The sequence below is a fragment of the Salvelinus namaycush genome, chromosome 13 (genome assembly GCF_016432855.1).
Source record: "Salvelinus namaycush isolate Seneca chromosome 13, SaNama_1.0, whole genome shotgun sequence".
NCBI lineage: Eukaryota > Metazoa > Chordata > Actinopteri > Salmoniformes > Salmonidae > Salvelinus > Salvelinus namaycush.
In genome coordinates this window covers 41,651,610-41,670,251 of record NC_052319.1, presented here as the reverse complement: position 1 = coordinate 41,670,251, position 18,642 = coordinate 41,651,610, and the positions used below count along the sequence as shown (strand labels likewise).

At 43.6% G+C, this 18,642-nt stretch overlaps 1 protein-coding gene across 1 annotated transcript in view; it reads right to left on the bottom strand.

Annotated features, from left to right (window-relative positions):
• The window catches only part of LOC120058535 (tensin-1-like), an 86,157-nt gene that overhangs the window by 43,353 nt on the left and 24,162 nt on the right, over window positions 1–18,642 (bottom strand). The window contains exons 8-11 of the mRNA XM_039007263.1: window positions 17,019–17,094; window positions 11,091–11,220; window positions 10,677–10,742; window positions 10,398–10,514 (exon numbers count right to left, since the gene is read on the bottom strand). Coding sequence (XP_038863191.1) covers window positions 10,398–10,514; window positions 10,677–10,742; window positions 11,091–11,220; window positions 17,019–17,094 — 389 coding nt within the window. The remainder of the gene's footprint in view (window positions 1–10,397; window positions 10,515–10,676; window positions 10,743–11,090; window positions 11,221–17,018; window positions 17,095–18,642) is intronic.

Sequence of the window (18,642 nt, the reverse complement as noted above, 5' to 3'; positions counted from 1 at the left end):
CTACCTAAATATGGTTCCCAATCAGAGACAATGACTAACACCTGCCTCTGATTGAGAACCATATCAGGCCAAACGAAAAACCCAACATAGAAACACAAAACATAGATAACCCACCCAACTCACGCCCTGACCATACTAAAACAAAGAAAATACAAAAGAACTAAGGTCAGAACGTGACACTAACAGACGAGCTAAATGCCTTTTATGCTCACTTCGAGGCAAGCAACACTGAATCATGCATGAGCGCACTAGCTGTTCTGGATGACTGTGTGATAACGCTCTCGGTAGCTGATGTGAGCAAGACCTTTAAACAGGTCAACATTCACAAAGCCGCGGAGCCAGACGGATTACCCGGACTTGCACTCAAAGCATGCGCAGACCAACAGGCAAGTGTCTTCACTGACATTTTCAACCTTTCCCTGACTGAGTCTGTAACACCTACATGTTTCAAGCAGACCACCATAGTCCCTGTGCCCAAGGAAGCGAAGGTAACCTGCCTAAATGATTACCGCCCAGTAGCACTCACGTCGGTAGCTATGAAGTGCTTTAAAAGGCTTTTCATGGCTCACATAAACAGCATCCTCCCGGATACCCTAGACCCACTACAATTCGCATACCGACCCAAAAAAAACACAGATGATGAAATCTCAATCTCACTCCACACTGCCCTTTCCCACCTGGACAAAAGGAACACCTATGTGAGAATGCTGTTCATTGACTACAGCTCAGCGTTCAACACCATAGTGCCCACGAAACTCATCACTAAGCTATGGACCCTGGCACTAAACACGTCCCTCTGCAACTGGATCCTGGACTTCCTGACGAGCCGCCCCCAGGTGGAAGGTTAGACAACAACACATCTGCCACGCTGATCTTCAACACTGGAGCCCCTCAGGGGTGTGTACTTAGTCCCCTCCTTTTCTCCCTGTTCACCCACAACTGCGTGGCCTAACATGACTCCAACACCATCATTAAGTTTGCTGACAACAACGATGAGACAGCCTATTGGGAGGAGGTCAGAGAACTGGCAGTGTGGTGCCAGGACAACAACCTCTCCCTCAACGTGAGAAAGAAAAAGGAGCTGATCGTGGACTACAGGGAAAGGCGGGCCGAACAGGCCCCCATTAACATCAATGGGGCTGTAGTGGAGCGGGTCGAGGTCTCCACATAACCAACGATCTATCATGGTCCAAACACACCAAGACAGTAGAGAAGAGGGCACGACAAGACCTTTTCCCTCTCAGGAGACTGAAAGGATTTGGCATGGGTCCCCAGATCCTCAAAAAGTTCTACAGCTGCACCATCGAGAGCATCCTGACCGGTTGCATCATCGCCTGGTATGGCAACACCTCGACATCTGACCGTAAGGCGCTACAGAGGGTAGTACATATGGCCCTGTACATCACTGGGGCCAAGCTTCCTGCCATCTAGGACCTATATAATATGCGGTGACAGAGGAAAGCCCATACAATTGTCAGAGACTCCAGTCATCCAAGTCATAGACTGTTTTTCAGAGTGCCAAGTCTAGGACCAAAAGGCTCCTTAACAGATTCAGCCCCCAAGCCATAAGACTGCTGAACAATTAATCAAATGGCCACCGGACTATTACATTGACCCCCCATTTGTTTTGTACACTGCTGCTACTCGCTGTTTATTATCTATGCATAGTCACTTCACCCCTACCTACATGTACAAATTACCTCAACTAACCTGTACCCCCGCACACTGACTCGGTACAGGTACCCCCTGTATATAGCCTCGTTTATTGTTATGTTATTGTGTTACTTTTTATAATTTTTTACTTGAGTTTATTTGGTAAATATTTTCTTAACTCTTCTTGAACTGCTCTGTTGGTAAAGGGCTTGTATAAGTAAGCATTTCACGGTAAGGTCTACACTTGTTGTATTCGGCACATGTGACAAATAAAGTTTGATTTGATTTGTCTGGAGAACCCCGACTATCAGACTATCCACATCAGCTTGCGACTTTCTTGCGAAAATCCCAAAGTCCCATTGCCTCCATGGTTGCTGCCTGTTCCATTGGGCTGACTGTAGTGCCTCACTACTTCAGGCACATCATTGGATGACAATTAAGTAATTCAAAGGATCCGATGTGGTGGAGCTGACAGACAGAGGGAGACACGGCCTTGCCAGACTTTTGGCTGTGTGCAGTGTGTGTGTGTGTGTTTTGTACAGTACACTCTCTCTCTTCCTCCTGTCGTCATCTCTTCCTCCTGTCCTCATCTCTTCCTCCTGTCTTCTTTTCCACTCCTCCACCCACGGCCATTTCCCAAGGTAGTTAAGCCCAATGTAACAACAAAAAAACCCTGTTATACCGTGTCAGCCAAACAGCTGAAAGAGAGATAGAGAGAGAGAGACTGTCTGGACACCAGCTGGAGTCAAACTGACAATGGCTTGAGTCAAGCTGTGTGAGAACCAGTCATTCATGCATATTAGCACCCATGGCTAACATCAACATGCTAACTGCTACAGGCTAACAGCTACAGGCTAACATCAACATGCTAACTGCTACAGGCTAACAGCTACAGGCTAACAGCTACAGGCTAACAACAACATGCTAACAGCTACATGCTACCAATAACATGCTAACAGCTCCAGGCTAACAGCCCTAACTGCTAACTTTGTTCCTTTAAGACTAGGCAGTATCTCTGGTAGCCACTCCTGAGGCAGACAGGCTTGTCCCCCAGAATATTAGATGTAGCCATAAGCCACAATTAGGCCCTGACCCTCTGTTTGGGAACCATCCACAACACTATATTACCAATCAGGCTCCCTGCTCCTCAAAGTAGACAGACCCCACACTTTGTTATGTTTTTATGCCTGTCACCTTCTCCTAGAGGGCATTATTCCTGGTCGGTTACACAACGGCCAACCGCTTAAGTTTGGAGTCAAAGCAATGTAATCCCCAAAGCACTAAACAGAATGACTGAGACTGGGGCTAGTTTGGGTCTGTTTCCACCACAAAGGCTAGAGAAGGCTAGCTAGACGGTTCACCTCTGTGTCCTGTGAGATTGAAAAACACTGCGTCCCCACAACACACAATGTCAACAAACATTAAACACATTCAGCTGGAGGATACAATGTGTTGCATGATTCAACGGATGCTGGTCAGACGCTGTGTGTTCAGGAGAAGGCTGGGTTAGTGTATATTGTACATTAACCCGAATACTAAAACAAACGTTCCCACAGACTCAGACAGACACACGCACACACGCACACACGCGCGCGCGCACGCACGCACACACACACAGCTGTTAAAGTGTGTAATGAGTCATCTGGAAGAGTGTTCCATCTTAGACAGCATACATCCTGCATGTCCACAGCCCTACATCAACCTCCAGTGTCTAGAGTCTACATCAACCTCCAGTGTCTACAGTCTATATCAACCTCCAGTGTCTACAGTCTACATCAACCTCCAGTGTCTACAGTCTACATCAACCTCCAGTGTCTACAGTCTACATCAACCTCCAGTGTCTACAGTCTACATCAACCTCCAGTATCTACAGTCTACATCAACCTCCAGTGTCTACAGTCTACATCAACCTTCAGTGTCTACAGTCTACATCAACCTCCAGTGTCTACAGTCTACATCAACCTCCAGTGTCTACAGTCTACATCAACCTCCAGTATCTACAGTCTACATCAACCTCCAGTGTCTACAGTCTACATCAACCTCCAGTGTCTACAGTCTACATCAACCTCCAGTGTCTACAGTCTATATCAACCTCCAGTGTCTACAGTCTACATCAATCTCCAGTGTCTACAGTCTACATCAACCTCCAGTGTCTACAGTCTATATCAACCTCCAGTGTCTACAGTCTACATCAACCTCCAGTGTCTACAGTCTATATCAACCTCCAGTGTCTACAGTCTACATCAACCTCCAGTGTCTACATCAACCTCCAGTGTCTACAGTCTACATCAACCTCCAGTGTCTACAGTCTACATCAACCTCCAGTGTCTACAGTCTACATCAACCTCCAGTGTCTACAGTCTACATCAACCTCCAGTGTCTACAGTCTACATCAACCTCCAGTGTCTACAGTCTACATCAACCTTCAGTGTCTACAGTCTACATCAACCTCCAGTGTCTACAGTCTACATCAACCTCCAGTGTCTACAGTCTACATCAACCTCCAGTGGATGGTGATGTAATAGTAATACCTCTACTGTAAGCCCCAGAGACATAAAATAAATATTGTAACACTATTCAAACACGCACGCACGCACACACTCTCACACACACACACACACACACACACACACACACACACACACACACACACACACACACACACACACAAAGTTGAAATTCACAAGATTTAATTTGACAAGATGCATTTTGATTTAAGATGTTGCACTTTATTATAAAGTTTATAAAGCCTCAATAAAACATGTCTTCATATAAACAGTAGCGTTCAAAATGTTCAAAATGTTATAATTCCACATTAAAAGTTAGATAATTATGTGAACATTCAATGGAATCATATTTGTCTGAAAACAACCTTTAGTAAAACAAGAATTTGTTTTAGATGTGAGACAAAAAGTGAAATTCAATAGAAACTGTCAGTCACACAGCCTTGTAGAGACACATACAGTACTGTACACAGCCTCCTTAACATACACCTCACTAGTACAGAAAATCACCAAGTAGTCAGTGATTAAAAAGTCTGATGTCCGTAAGTAATTGAAAAGTGGGTGAGGACAACGGTCCCCCGTGTCAAAGAAGAAGTACACGTCTCATCATTTGCAGAATGTAGTGCACTACTCACTTTTTGTTGTACAGTTTGTCTCTACTGTCAACTGTTCAGCCTTCTGATCCAGTAGAAGAAGACCAGTGTCAACCAATCAGGATGTCAACAGAAGAGAGAGTAACACAACTAACCAACTCCCAGCAGCTCACTGCCTGTTTATCTGTCTGTACTGAGTAAGATCACACACACTCTGTCACTCCTCTTATGTGACACACACCACAAAGGGCTGCACAGGAGTGTGAGACTGTGTGTGTGTTTTTGGCGACAGAGGAGATTGCGTTCGAATTAGACACACACACACACACAGAAATCTAACTCGCACCCCCAACTATTCTAGAAATGTGGTGGATTGTGCAACAGCCACAATATGCTAGTTGGATTGACAGTTGGATGGTAAACAAGCCTCAGGACTGTTTGAAGACCCCTGCTGGGTTCCTAAAAGGACACCTTTTGGCTCCATCTATCTCACCCATCTCTAACTACCTCTCACATTAATATCACGAGATCATAGGAAACACATATTTTTTTATTTTACCTTTTTTAACTAGGCAAGTCAGTTAAGAACAAATTCTTATTTTCAATGACGGCCTAGGAACGGTGGGTTAACTGCCTCGTTCAGGGGTAGAACGACAGATTTTTTTACCTTGTCAGCTCAGGGATTTGATCTTGCAACCTTTCGGTTACTAGTCCAACACTCTAACCACTAGGCTACCTGCGACCACTAGGCTACCTGCGACCAATTTAGATGAACCTGTTGATAAGGGGAATAGATGTTAGTTTGACGTTGGGACTCAAATTAGATCTCGTTTATGTTGTCTAGTCAGTGCCTCACCTTAACACCAAGCTACAGGCTAGTCAGTGCCTCACCTTAACTCCTAGCTACAGGCTAGTCAGTGCCTCACCTTAACTCGTAGGTACAGGCTAGTCAGTGCCTCACCTTAACTCTTAGCTACAGGCTAGTCAGTGCCTCACCTTAAGTCCTAGCTACAGGCTAGTCAGTGCCTCACCTTAACTCCTAGCTACAGGCTAGTCAGTGCCTCACCTTAACTCTTAGCTACAGGCTAGTCAGTGCCTCACCTTAACTCCTAGCTACAGGCTAGTCAGTGCCTCACCTTAACTCCTAGCTACAGGCTAGTCAGTGCCTCACCTTAAGTCTTAGCTACAGGCTAGTCAGTGCCTCACATTAACTCCTAGCTACAGGCTAGTCAGTGCCTCACATAAACTCTTAGCTACAGGCTAGTCAGTGCCTCACCTTAACTCTTAGCTACAGGCTAGTCAGTGTCTCACCTTAACTCTTAGCTACAGGCTAGTCAGTGCCTCACCTTAACTCTTAGCTACAGGCTAGTCAGTGCCTCACCTTAACTCTTAGCTACAGGCTAGTCAGTGCCTCACCTTAACTCCTAGCTACAGGCTAGTCAGTGCCTCACCTTAACTCTTAGCTACAGGCTAGTCAGTGCCTCACCTTAACTCCTAGCTACAGGCTAGTCAGTGCCTCACCTTAACTCCTAGCTACAGGCTAGTCAGTGCCTCACCTTAACTCTTAGCTACAGGCTAGTCAGTGAAGTCTATGAGACACTTAGCTTAGCTAGTAGTGGGACTGTTTTGAGTTGAGTTTCACAGGGTAACATTGATCACAAGTGCTCGAAGAGTAATGGAATTGCTTCATTTTACCACATGGAGATTTGTATTTGGAGCCAGTATTTTAGAAGAGGTGATTGGACTCAAGTAGTCCAAGTAGTCCTGTCTCAGCCTGCAGTATTTATGCTGCAGTAGTTTATGTGTCGGGGGGCTAGGGTCAGTTTGTTATATCTGGAGTACTTCTCCTGTCTTATCCGGTGTCCTGTGTGAATTTAAGTATGCTCTCTCTAATTCTCTCTTTCTCTCTTTCTTTCTCTCTCTCGGAGGACCTGAGCCCTAGGACCATGCCTCAGGACTACCTGGCATGATGACTCCTTGCTGTCCCCAGTCCACCTGGCCGTGCTGCTGCTCCAGTTTCAACTGTTCTGCCTGCGGCTATGGAACCCTGACCTGTTCACCGGACGTGCTTCCCGTCCCAGACCTGCTGTTTTCAACTCTCTAGAGACCGCAGGAGCGGTAGAGATACTCTTAATGATCGGCTATGAAAAGCCAACTGACATTTACTCCTGAGGTGCTGACTTGCTGCACCCTCAACAACTACTGTGATTATTATTATTTGACCATGCTGGTCATTTATGAACATTTGAACATCTTGGCCATGTTCTGTTATAATCTACACCCGGCACAGCCAGAAGAGGACTGGCCACCCCTCATAGCCTGGTTCCTCTCTAGGTTTCTTCCTAGGTTTTGGCCTTTCTATGGAGTTTTTCCTAGCCACCGTGCTTCTACACCTGCATTGCTTGCTGTTTGGGGTTTTAGGCTGGGTTTCTGTACAGCACTTTGAGATATCAGCTGATGTAAGAAGGGCTATATAAATACATTTGAAGTAGTCGGAAAGGTGTTTGGGTGTGACCTTCTAGTCATCGGAGGAACAGCTGCTCACCTGTTGGCTAAAGCTCAGGGTCACGTTTAGATAGAAATGCCACAAATAGAGTGGTAGATAGAAATGCCACAAATATAGTGGTAGATAGAAATGCCACAAATAGAGTGGTAGATAGAAATGCCACAAATAGAGTGGTAGATAGAAACGCTACAAATAGAGTGGTAGATAGAAACGCTACAAATAGAGTGGTAGATAGAAACGCTACAAATAGAGTGGTAGCTAGAAATGCTTCAAATAGAGTGGAAGATAGAAATTCTACATATAGAGCAGACATGATGCCTTTCTCTACATACCGTATCAGAGAGACATGTCTGTTCTACCCAATATACTGTATTTCTATCTGAACGATCCACATCGTTGTGCTCTATTGAATGCAGCCCTGGTCAAGGTGAAGGAGACTATGTCTGTCAGTCAGTCAGTGGATATGATTTGTTGACTCTATTTGGAAAGCCCTTTCTGTTTACTACCCTCTATGTGTCTAGGTTTTGACAAGCCTTTAACCCTAGGAAAACAACTTCAATTTAGCCAAACTGCTAGCTAAGTACTCCCACTAAATAGTTTGATTCCAACTGTGCTGGTAAACACATAAATCTTCTATGTGTTGCTGTCTGTTCCTAACCCCATTGAGTTGGATGAGCTAATTGCCTTCTCAGTGTAGACTAACGAGGCTGCAGCTAGGAGAGAACACACTTAATTACAGTGGAAATGCAAAACACCAGAGTTTCCTGGAACCCATAGACTTCTTGTGCCATTACCACAAACATTCCGAAAGGAGGCTTGTTTGCCTGCAAAATGGCCGTCTGGCAGCTAGTACCCCAATCACTTTTCACAATCACAATGTCAATGAGCTAATATTCAATGGCCTAGCTTTACATCCATACTGCCGTGCTGGCAGAGTGAAGTCATGGGCTCGGGGTCACAATGGGCAAGTGAGATTTGATGTCTTACAGCCCCAGAATGGGTCAAATTTGGCACTCATGTAAGCACACACACACACACACACACACACACACACACACACACACACACACACACACACACACACACACACACACACACACACACACACACACACACACACACACACACACACACACACACACACACACGATACAAGAAGAGAGGTGGGGACCTCTGCTATTTCTGCTGCACATATTTAAAGCAGTAGTTGGGTGTGCCTGTGTGAAGGGATGGGCATTTTATGACCTGAGTGATAAAACATATAGTCGTGGGCATGACCTCTGCCCTTCCATCTATCCAGAGGACCAAGAAAAGCAACATGGGAAAACATGCAGGAATGCTACCAGAACAGAAACCAATTTCAGTACTAGTTATCTAATTTCAGTACTAGATGAGTTATCTTGGATCAGTAATGATAATCACATGATTAAAAAAAGAACATTATAGATAGCCGTCTGTCACGTGTGTATTTATATTCCAAAAACTCTTAGAAAAAAAGGGTGCTATCTAGAATCTAAAAGGGTTCTTCAGCTGTCCCCATTCAGCCGTCCCAATACGAGAACCCTTTAAAGAACCCTTTTTGATTCCAGGTAGAAGCTTTTTAGGTTCCGTGTAGAACCCTTTCTACATAGGGTTCTACATGGAACCCAAAAGGGTTCTACCTGGAACAAAAAAGGGTTCTACCTGGAACAAAAAAAGGTTCTCCTATGGGGACAGCTGAATAACCCTTTTTTCTAAGAGTGTATGATTTAATATGAATCAGCAGTAATACTGTGAGAGGTATTATTTATAAATTAATCATTCAGAGATAAATTACTAAAAATATTCAAATCAAACATGATTGATTAATTGATTAATTGATTGATTGACATATACAGTATTTGTATCAAGCGAATGTGGCTGGAACCCGGAATGTGAATGTTGCGTGTATATGTGTGTGTGTGTGTGTGTGTTTGTGCATGTGCATGTATTTGTGTGTGTGCTGCTGTTGCTTCATAGTCCACTTTAAACACCAGAGGCGTGAAACTGAACACACATCCTAGACTTGACACCATATCCTTGCCTTAAGGCGTCCCCTGCCATTCTGACAATCACACAAAGTAAAGCATGTTATGGAGTTACAGTATGTCACTGCTATCGTTACGTTCAAGGTAAGTCATTATATATTTCTTATTCAAATGAAGAAAAAAATATGTAATAAAGAAAATAAATATACTGTATCTAATCAATGTCCCCTTCTCACAGAACGGCAAAAAAATAGCCAAAGAGTAGAAATGATAAGACTGTCTTATCCACTAAGTAGAACAGAACTTGGTTCTGGTATGTCTTTACCAACAGGAATGATATCTAGATCTCAACTGGAACCTCAACATAAACCTCAGGGTTGGAGAGTCATTTATATGACTTAATACAAGTCCTCTGTGATACGTCAAGGGTTGACCTGCCTGGTGCTGGAGATTAGGGATAAGTCTATTAGGGCTTTGATATACTCTGCCTCTGCCTCACTCACTCACTCACTCACTCACTCACTCACTCACTCACTCACTCACTCACTCACTCACTCACTCACTCACTCACTCACTCACTCACTCACTCACTCACTCACTCACTCACTCACTCACTCACTCACTCACTCACTCACTCACTCACTCACTCACTCACTCACTCACTCACTCTCTCTCTCACTCTCTCTCAGCAAAGGACACACCACAGCCAGTCTATAGACACAAACAGCCTTTTGATGTGTGTGTGATTACAATACGTAGAGATACTTGGAGTTAGGTTGGTGTGTATGCGTGGCCATACATGCTAGGTTAACTTCTGAATTTCCCTCCTGGTCATTTTAGGAGGCGGTACCATGGAGTGGTACCTCCTGGACTTTACAAAGGGAGTGGTGTGTGGTCCCAACTCTGTGTGTGTGTATATATATTGTCATGTTAAATAATGTGTGTAAGACCATCAACAACAATGTATGACCAAAAAACTACAATGTCTGTGTGAAGGTATCCCAAATTGTACAACGGATAGTTTCGGCCACACAACCTTGGTTGAGAGGAATTTGAAGCAACCACATCATGAAATCATAGTGTACATCAGGGAAAAGGAATTCCTCCTGTACGCATGCCAAGTGGCTGTACTCACCATCCATAGTGTCCTCACAATGCTGATTGAAGTTCTCATAGGAGTCCCAGCGGATTAGAGCATCTTGGGTATTGTAGTCCACTGAGACAGTGGGCCCATTCTCCAAGTGGTCCATCCCTGGTGGAAAAAAAACACATACAGAGGGGTCAAAAAAAATGTCAAAGCTATACTCATACAATAGGAGGTAGTGTCTGTCATCTTCAACACATGTCTGTTTTTGAATGAGCGGTAATTTGCTTGGAGAAAATGGCCGCCAAGAAGAGGAGTACGTATGCCTACCATTGATTTTTTCTGGGCCAAAGGAAAAGACAAACTCCACCTTTCCAAAATCTGGGAATCTGTCATCTGGTTTGAGGATGAGAGAAGAGAATAAAAAGTGTCCATGTTTAAAGCAATGACGGGAGATTGCAAACAGGTTTGACATGCATTATGCAGCCAAATTAAATATGATGGAATTTAAGACTCCTTAATACTCCGTTCACATAGAAACCCTTTATGCAGCAGTATTCAAAACATAACTTTGGAAAAAGTATGGAATATATTCGTTATGATGATCATATATAGTTGGGTCATCATCAAGGCACAACAGTTTCACGTTTTCAGTCAAATCTATGTTTCTCAATTCTCTTCATGGTATGCATTATGCTGGAATTTTTCATTTTTTTAGGGGACATTTAGGAATATCTTCCTTACCCTTGAAGGTCTCATCGAGCTCATCCTTCCCAAAGACGATTCCCAAGTCATGCACAGCGCATGTATGGAACTGCACCCGGAAGATCACATCCCGCTGTGGGCTTCGGAAGCGCTTGTGGTAACACTTCAGCTGCAGTGGACAGGAAGATAGATGTCATTTTTAAAGAGGTCTTTCTGGATTCTGGGCTTCTGTTACTGAATCCCAAAAAGAGATGACTTCAGGGCTTTCATAGATTTCACATTGCTCAAGTCACAAAGTTTACCTCGGGAAACCTTCATTGACTTTCTGTTACTTTCACAGTGTTCAGATCACTAGGACAACTGGAAAACATGTGAAAGCATTTGAAGCAGGACTTTATTTAGCTTGGAGTTTTGCCATTTTGGAACCATTCCATTCGTTCCATTGTACTGGGCAAACTAAATCAAGCACAGACATATGTTTTTGATCCATATCTGACATACAGTACAGTGTCATTGTGAAATACCAGCTGATAACATAGGAGCTTGATTCACAGTACAATCCTTTAGGGCATCTGGCAGTGTGCTAGAGAAAGCAGCTCTGTAAATGTATAGTCTGCCTTCCCAAACAAGAGCAGTATTATCCAGACCATTGATATCCGCACAAGAGCCTTGTAAAGCCTTGTAAACCCAAACCCTACGAAAGAAACTCTTCACTCTCTCCCCACTGTGTTTCACCCTGGCTAGGGGTTGGCCAGATCTTTTACAAGGACCTCACATTTACAGGTACTCAAGGAATATTTAGCTTTGTGCTTAGCCCAAATGACACACTGCACACAAACTATAGCTGAACTGGGGAACTGGGGTGAATGTACTGAGCAAATTTCAGGGTGCATACGCCTGAATAACATCTCAATTGGACTGGAAGTATCATTAATTGAGCATCAAAATAACCCTGAGAAGATATGAGTCAAGTTAATTTTGCCTCCTAACCCTGAGAAGATGAGTCAAGTTAATTTTGCCTCCTAACCCTGATAGGATATGGGTCTGGTTCATTTAGACTCATAACCCTGATAGGATATGGGTCAGGTTCATTTAGCCTCATAACCCTGATAGGATATGGGTCAGGTTCATTTAGACTCATAACCCTGATAGGATATGGGTCAGGTTCATTTAGCCTCATAACCCTGATAGGATATGGGTCAGGTTCATTTAGCCTCATAACCCTGATAGGATATGGGTCAGGTTCATTTAGCCTCATAACCCTGATAGGATATGGGTCAGGTTCATTTAGCCTCATAACCCTGATAGGATATGGGTCAGGTTCATTTAGACTCATAAACCTGATAGGATATGGGTCAGGTTCATTTAGCCTCATAACCCTGATAGGATATGGGTCAGGTTCATTTAGACTCATAACCCTGATAGGATATGGGTCAGGTTCATTTAGCCTCATAACCCTGATAGGATATGGGTCAGGTTCATTTAGACTCATAACCCTGATAGGATATGGGTCAGGTTCATTTAGCCTCATTACCCTGATAGGATATGGGTCAGGTTCATTTAGCCTCATAACCCTGATAGGATATGGGTCAGGTTCATTTAGCCTCATAACCCTGATAGGATATGGGTCAGGTTCATTTAGCCTCATAACCCTGATAGGATATGGGTCAGGTTCATTTAGCCTCATAACCCTGATAGGATATGGGTCAGGTTCATTTAGCCTCATAACCCTGATAGGATATGGGTCAGGTTCATTTAGCCTCATAACCCTGATAGGATATGGGTCAGGTTCATTTAGCCTCATAACCCTGATAGGATATGGGTCAGGTTCATTTAGCCTCATAACCCTGATAGGATATGGGTCAGGTTCATTAGGAAGAAAATGGAAACAGCAGGGAGGGAATACCTGGAATAGTCTAATCAGAAACGGCCATTTTAGTTTTCAGTTGCGAAACATTTTAACACCCTTTCCGTTACATGCCCTAATGCATGTCAATGATTTATTCATTTATTTTCAGACATTGTTGGCCGCAACAGCCTCTGTTCGTCATGACATAATAGATTGCTTTGGTGTACATGTTACACATCTAGCCTGGTTAAACCAAGCTGAACGCTGGGCTCAACCTACAGTTGAAGTCGGAAGTTTACATACACCTTAGCAAAATACATTTAAACTCAGTTTTTCACAATTCCTGACATTTAATCCTAGTAAAAATTCCCTGTCTTTGGTCAGTTAGTATCACCACTATATTTTAAGAATGTGAAATGTCAGAATATTAGTAGAGAGAATGATTTATTTCAGCTTTTACTACTTTCATCACATTCCCAGTGGGTCAGAAGTTCACATACACTCAATTAGTATTTGGTAGCATTGCCTTTAAATTGTTTAACTTGGGTAAAACGTTTCAGGTAGCCTTCCACAAGCTTCCCACAATAAGTTGGGTGAATTTTGGCCCATTCCTCCTGACAGATCTGGTGTACCTGAGTCAGGTTTGTAGGCCTCCTTGCTCGCACACGCTTTTTCAGTTCTGCCCACACATTTTCTATAGGATTGAGATCAGGGCTTTGTGATGGCCACTCCAATACCTTGACTTTGTTGTCCTTAAGCCATTTTGCCACAACTTTGGAAGTATGTTTGGGGTCATTGTCCATTTGGCAGACCCATTTGCGACCAAGCTTTAACTTCCTGACTGATGTCTTGAGATGTTGCTTCAATATTTCCACATAATTTTCCTTCCTCATGATCCGCCATCTATTTTGTGAAGTGCACCAGTCCCTCCTGCAGCAAAGCACACCCACAACATGATGCTGCCACCCCCGTGCTTCACGGTTGGGATGGTGTTCTTCGGCTTGCAAGCCTCCCCCTTTTTCCTCCAAACATAATGATGGGCATTATGGCCAAACAGTTCTATTTTTGTTTCATCAGACCAGAGGACATTTCTCCAAAAAGTACGATCTTTGTCCCCATGTGCAGTTGCAAACCGTAGTCTGGCTTTTTTATGGCGGTTTTGGAGGAGTGGCTTCTTCCTTGCTGAGCAGCCTTTTAGGTTATGTCGATATAGGACTTGATTGATTTGCACTTTTCACACGTCTTCTTCCTAAGCGGTATGAAGGCTGCATGGTCCCATGTTGTTTATACTTGCGTACTATGGCTTGTACAGATGAACGTGGTATCTTCAGGCCTTTGGAAATTGCTCCCAAGGATGAACCAGACTTGTGGAGGTCTACAATTTTTTTTCTGAGGTCTTGGCTGATTGCTTTTGATTTTCCCATGATTTCAAGCAAAGGGGCACTGAGTTTGAAGGTAGGCCTTGAAATACATCCACAGGTACACCTCCAGTTGACTCAAATTATGTCAATTAGCCTATCAGAAGCTTCTAAAGCCATGACATTTTCTGGAGTTTTCCAAGCTGTTTAAAGGGACAGTCAACTTAGTGTATTTAAACTTCTGACCAACTGGAATTGTGATACAGTGAATTATAAGTGAAATAATCTGTTTGTAAACAATTGTTGGAAAAATGACTTGTGTCATGCACAAAGTAGATGTCCTAACAGACTTGCCAAAACTATAGTTTGTTAACAAGAAATTTGTGGAGTGGTTGAAAAACGAGTTTTAATGACTCCAACCTAAGTGTATGTAAACTTCCGACTTCAACTGTAGGTGAAGTGAAACAATGCACAGCGTTTAGCCTGGTTAAATGTCCCCGGCACATGACGGAAACGTTCACTTCCATGAACCAGCCTTCCTCAGCAGTGATTAAGCCATTGGGTAGAAGTTGAAGGAACTAAAAAATATTTTATTTGCAGAGACAAAACAAACAACTCTAGATGAGGAACGAGAGGAAACAAATGGCCTGCGGCTGTTGTGTGGCGCCATGGGATATATAATTCCCCCCACTGGGATTCTGGGGGGGGGGGGGGGGGGGGGGGGGGGGGGCAATGCAAGTGAGCCTAGTTTGAGGAGAAGCGGAAGAAAAAGACACAATGACACTGATTCATAATGTCCTTCAATATGAAATATGCCAGATTATAAAGGCAAAAAAACATATTGACAGTGTTGATATCTTGTAAATAGAAAACACAAAGCATGAAAACCTGCCCCTGTGACTACAGCTAGAATTTAGTCAAGAAGTAATGTAGAACAGTTTTTAAAGACAATGTGATATTATGGGGAGAAGGTGGCAGTTGACGCTCATCCACTGCATTTCTATACAATTAAAAGAAAACTCTGGTCAGTCTACAAACACACAGCCTATTAGCTATGCTAATAGCCGCTACACATTAACTCAGGTCCGGGATTAAAAACTATAATTGAATACGTACGGAGGGATCTGTTGGCAGAAAAAATATTTTATGTCACGTCTGGTCCCGCTCTTCCCTCCCCTGGCGCTTGAGGGCGCCAGGCTGCCCTGCATCACGCACTCCTGTCATCAATTACACGCACCTGCCTTCCCTCATCACGCGCATCAGCGATGTTGGACTCACCTGGACTCACTCACTCATCTGTTTATTTCCTCCCCTATATTCATCAGTTCCCCAGCTCTGTTCCCCGCTGCTGCATTAATTGTCTTTTGTTTTTGTTACGTGTTTGCTGACGCTGTTCCTGTCTCGTTCCATGTCCGTTATTTATTAAATGTTTTACTCCCCGTACCTGCTTCGTCTCTCCAGCGTCATTCCATGTGACATTTTATTAACAAAATTTTAACAAATACGTTTGCTTGACAGATTATATATTTATTTATTTTGCCGTTTTATAGCTAATTTACTGCAATTCTACACATTTTGCAATGGCGTGGGGAGACATTTTTGCAGTTTTAAAATCTAATTTCCTGCAATTCTACACATTTTGCCATGACCTATGCCATGTTAATGTGATATCTGAGTGAGAGTGACCTAACAAAATCAATGGGGGCCTCCTGGAGGTCAGGGCCCCTGGGCACGTGCCCTGCATGCCTGATTGGTAATTCGGTCATGATACAAGTTTAGATAGCTGGCCAGACTAACTAGACTATTTACCAATGCCCAATGGGCACAGACATCAGTTCAACTTCTAGTTTTGATTTAAATTTGGTTGAGATGTAAAGTGAATTCAACAAAAAAATTCACCATGTCATTGGATTTAGGTTATAGTTAGGTGAAAAACATATGAAATTCCCTTACGTCGATGACTTTATGCAAATCCAATCAGTTTTTCCCATTGATTCAATGTCATCAAATAGATCTTTGTTGTTGTTGAAATTAAGTAAAAACAACATTGATTCAACCAGTTTTTGCACAGTGGGAGGCTACTTGAGTAACTGTCAGTGAATTAGAACAAGACGAAAATTGCAGCAATATATATTTAGTATGTTTTTATATATTTTTTAAAATGAGAGAGGTCCTGACCTCAGTGTCTTCATATGTAGCTACAGGTCTGCTGCTACAGTGTCTGTTGGGGGCCAAACGGTATTGCCTTCGGTGAGTGCTTCTTTAAAATTGCCTTGATTTGTACATGCCAAATGAATCAGTGGCTGATAGCCTAGGAAACTGAAGCGACATGTCTCTGTGTCTGTGCTGAAGAGGAGAATGGACAACAAAGTATTATTCTTCTTCTTGTCTTAAAACTCGAATAAAAACTCTAATATTTCCAGCCTGGTCTTGAAGAGGACGTCATTTTGACATGCTAGTTTACAGCCTGGATATTGTGTGCTAATGAGGGTAGTTAAACTGAGGTATAGGGCTCATGCCAACTGTCCTCTAGTTTTTACAGCCCTGCTGTTTTATTAATGGGGACTATAAAAGTCTTAAGGACAAACATACTGTATTTGTACACAATAAATTGCATTCCGTCTTAATAACAGAGGTCAATCCACTATCTCCTAATTACTAGGGGGCTTAATACATTACCATACTACACACTCCCAAAGGCTATGTACAGTACATGTCATACTTCTCCATGTCACTCAGGGAGGAGCTGATGGTCCTTACCAGAATGTCCCCCTTCAGCAGCAGGCCTGGCTCAATGGTGATGCAGACACTGGTCTGGCTGTCTCCCTGGACACTACTGGAAACACACACACACACAGAGCCTTGTGAACACACCACACCATCACGCTATCAACCAACACACACACACAGAGCCTTGTGAACACACCACTCCATCACACTATCAACCAACACACACACAGAGCCTTGTGAACACACCACACCATCACGCTATCAACCAACACACACACACAGAGCCTTGTGAACACACCACACCATTACGCTATCAACCAACACACACACACAGAGCCTTGTGAACACACCACACCATCACGCTATCAACCAACACACACACAGAGCCTTGTGAACACACCACACCATCACGCTATCAACCAACACACACACACAGAGCCTTGTGAACACACCACACCATCACGCTATCAACCAACACACACAACGAACCACCACTCCACTCCACACCAAACACAGAAACACAAAAACATGTCGTACTCTCTTGAACACACCGCCACTATAAACACGCTGAGGGTAGCGTTCTGGCTGAGGGTAATATTCTGAATGAGGGTAATGTTCTGGCTGAGGGTAATGTTCTGAATGAGGGTAATGTTCTGGCTGAGGGTTATGTTCTGAATGAGGGTAATGTTCTGGCTGAGGGTAATGTTCTGAATGAGGGTAGCGTTCTGGCTGAGGGTAATATTCTGAATGAGGGTAATGTTCTGAATGAGGGTAGCGTTCTGGCTGAGGGTAATATTCTGAATGAGGGTAATGTTCTGGCTGAGGGTAATGTTCTGAATGAGGGTAATGTTCTGGCTGAGGGTAATGTTCTGAATGAGGGTAATGTTCTGGCTGAGGGTAATGTTCTGAATGAGGGTAATGTTCTGGCTGAGGGTAATGTTCTGAATGAGGGTAATGTTCTGGCTGAGGGTAATGTTCTGAATGAGGGTAATGGTCTGGCTGAGGGTAATGTTCTGAATGAGGGTAATGTTCTGGCTGAGGGTAATGTTCTGAATGAGGGTAATGTTCTGGCTGAGGTTAATGTTCTGAATGAGGGTAATGTTCTGGCTGAGGGTAATGTTCTGAATGAGGGTAATGTTCTGGCTGAGGGTAATGTTCTGAATGAGGGTGATATTCTGGCTGAGAGTAATGTTCTGGCAGAGGGCAATGGTCTGGCTAAAGGTGATGGTCTGGCTTAGTACAAACGCAGGTACACACAACTTGGGTGTGCACTTAAGCGTGAGCACACACACGCACGCACGCACGCACGCGCACACACCCACACACCCACACACCCACACACCCACACACACACACACACACACACACACACACACACACACACACACACACACACACACACACACACACACACACCCACACACCCACACACCCACATGAGATTTAGGTTGATCTACGTATATTATGGAGACTTGATTGGTAAAACAGTGAGATAGAGGAAATACAGGGAGATACAGGGAAAGAAACGTGTTATTAATGCATTGACAAGGAAGGAAGGAAGGAAGGAAGGAAGGAAGGAAGGAAGGAAGGAAGGAAGGAAGGAAGGAAGGAAGGAAGGAAGGAAGGAAGGAAGGAAGGAAGGAAGGAAGGAAGG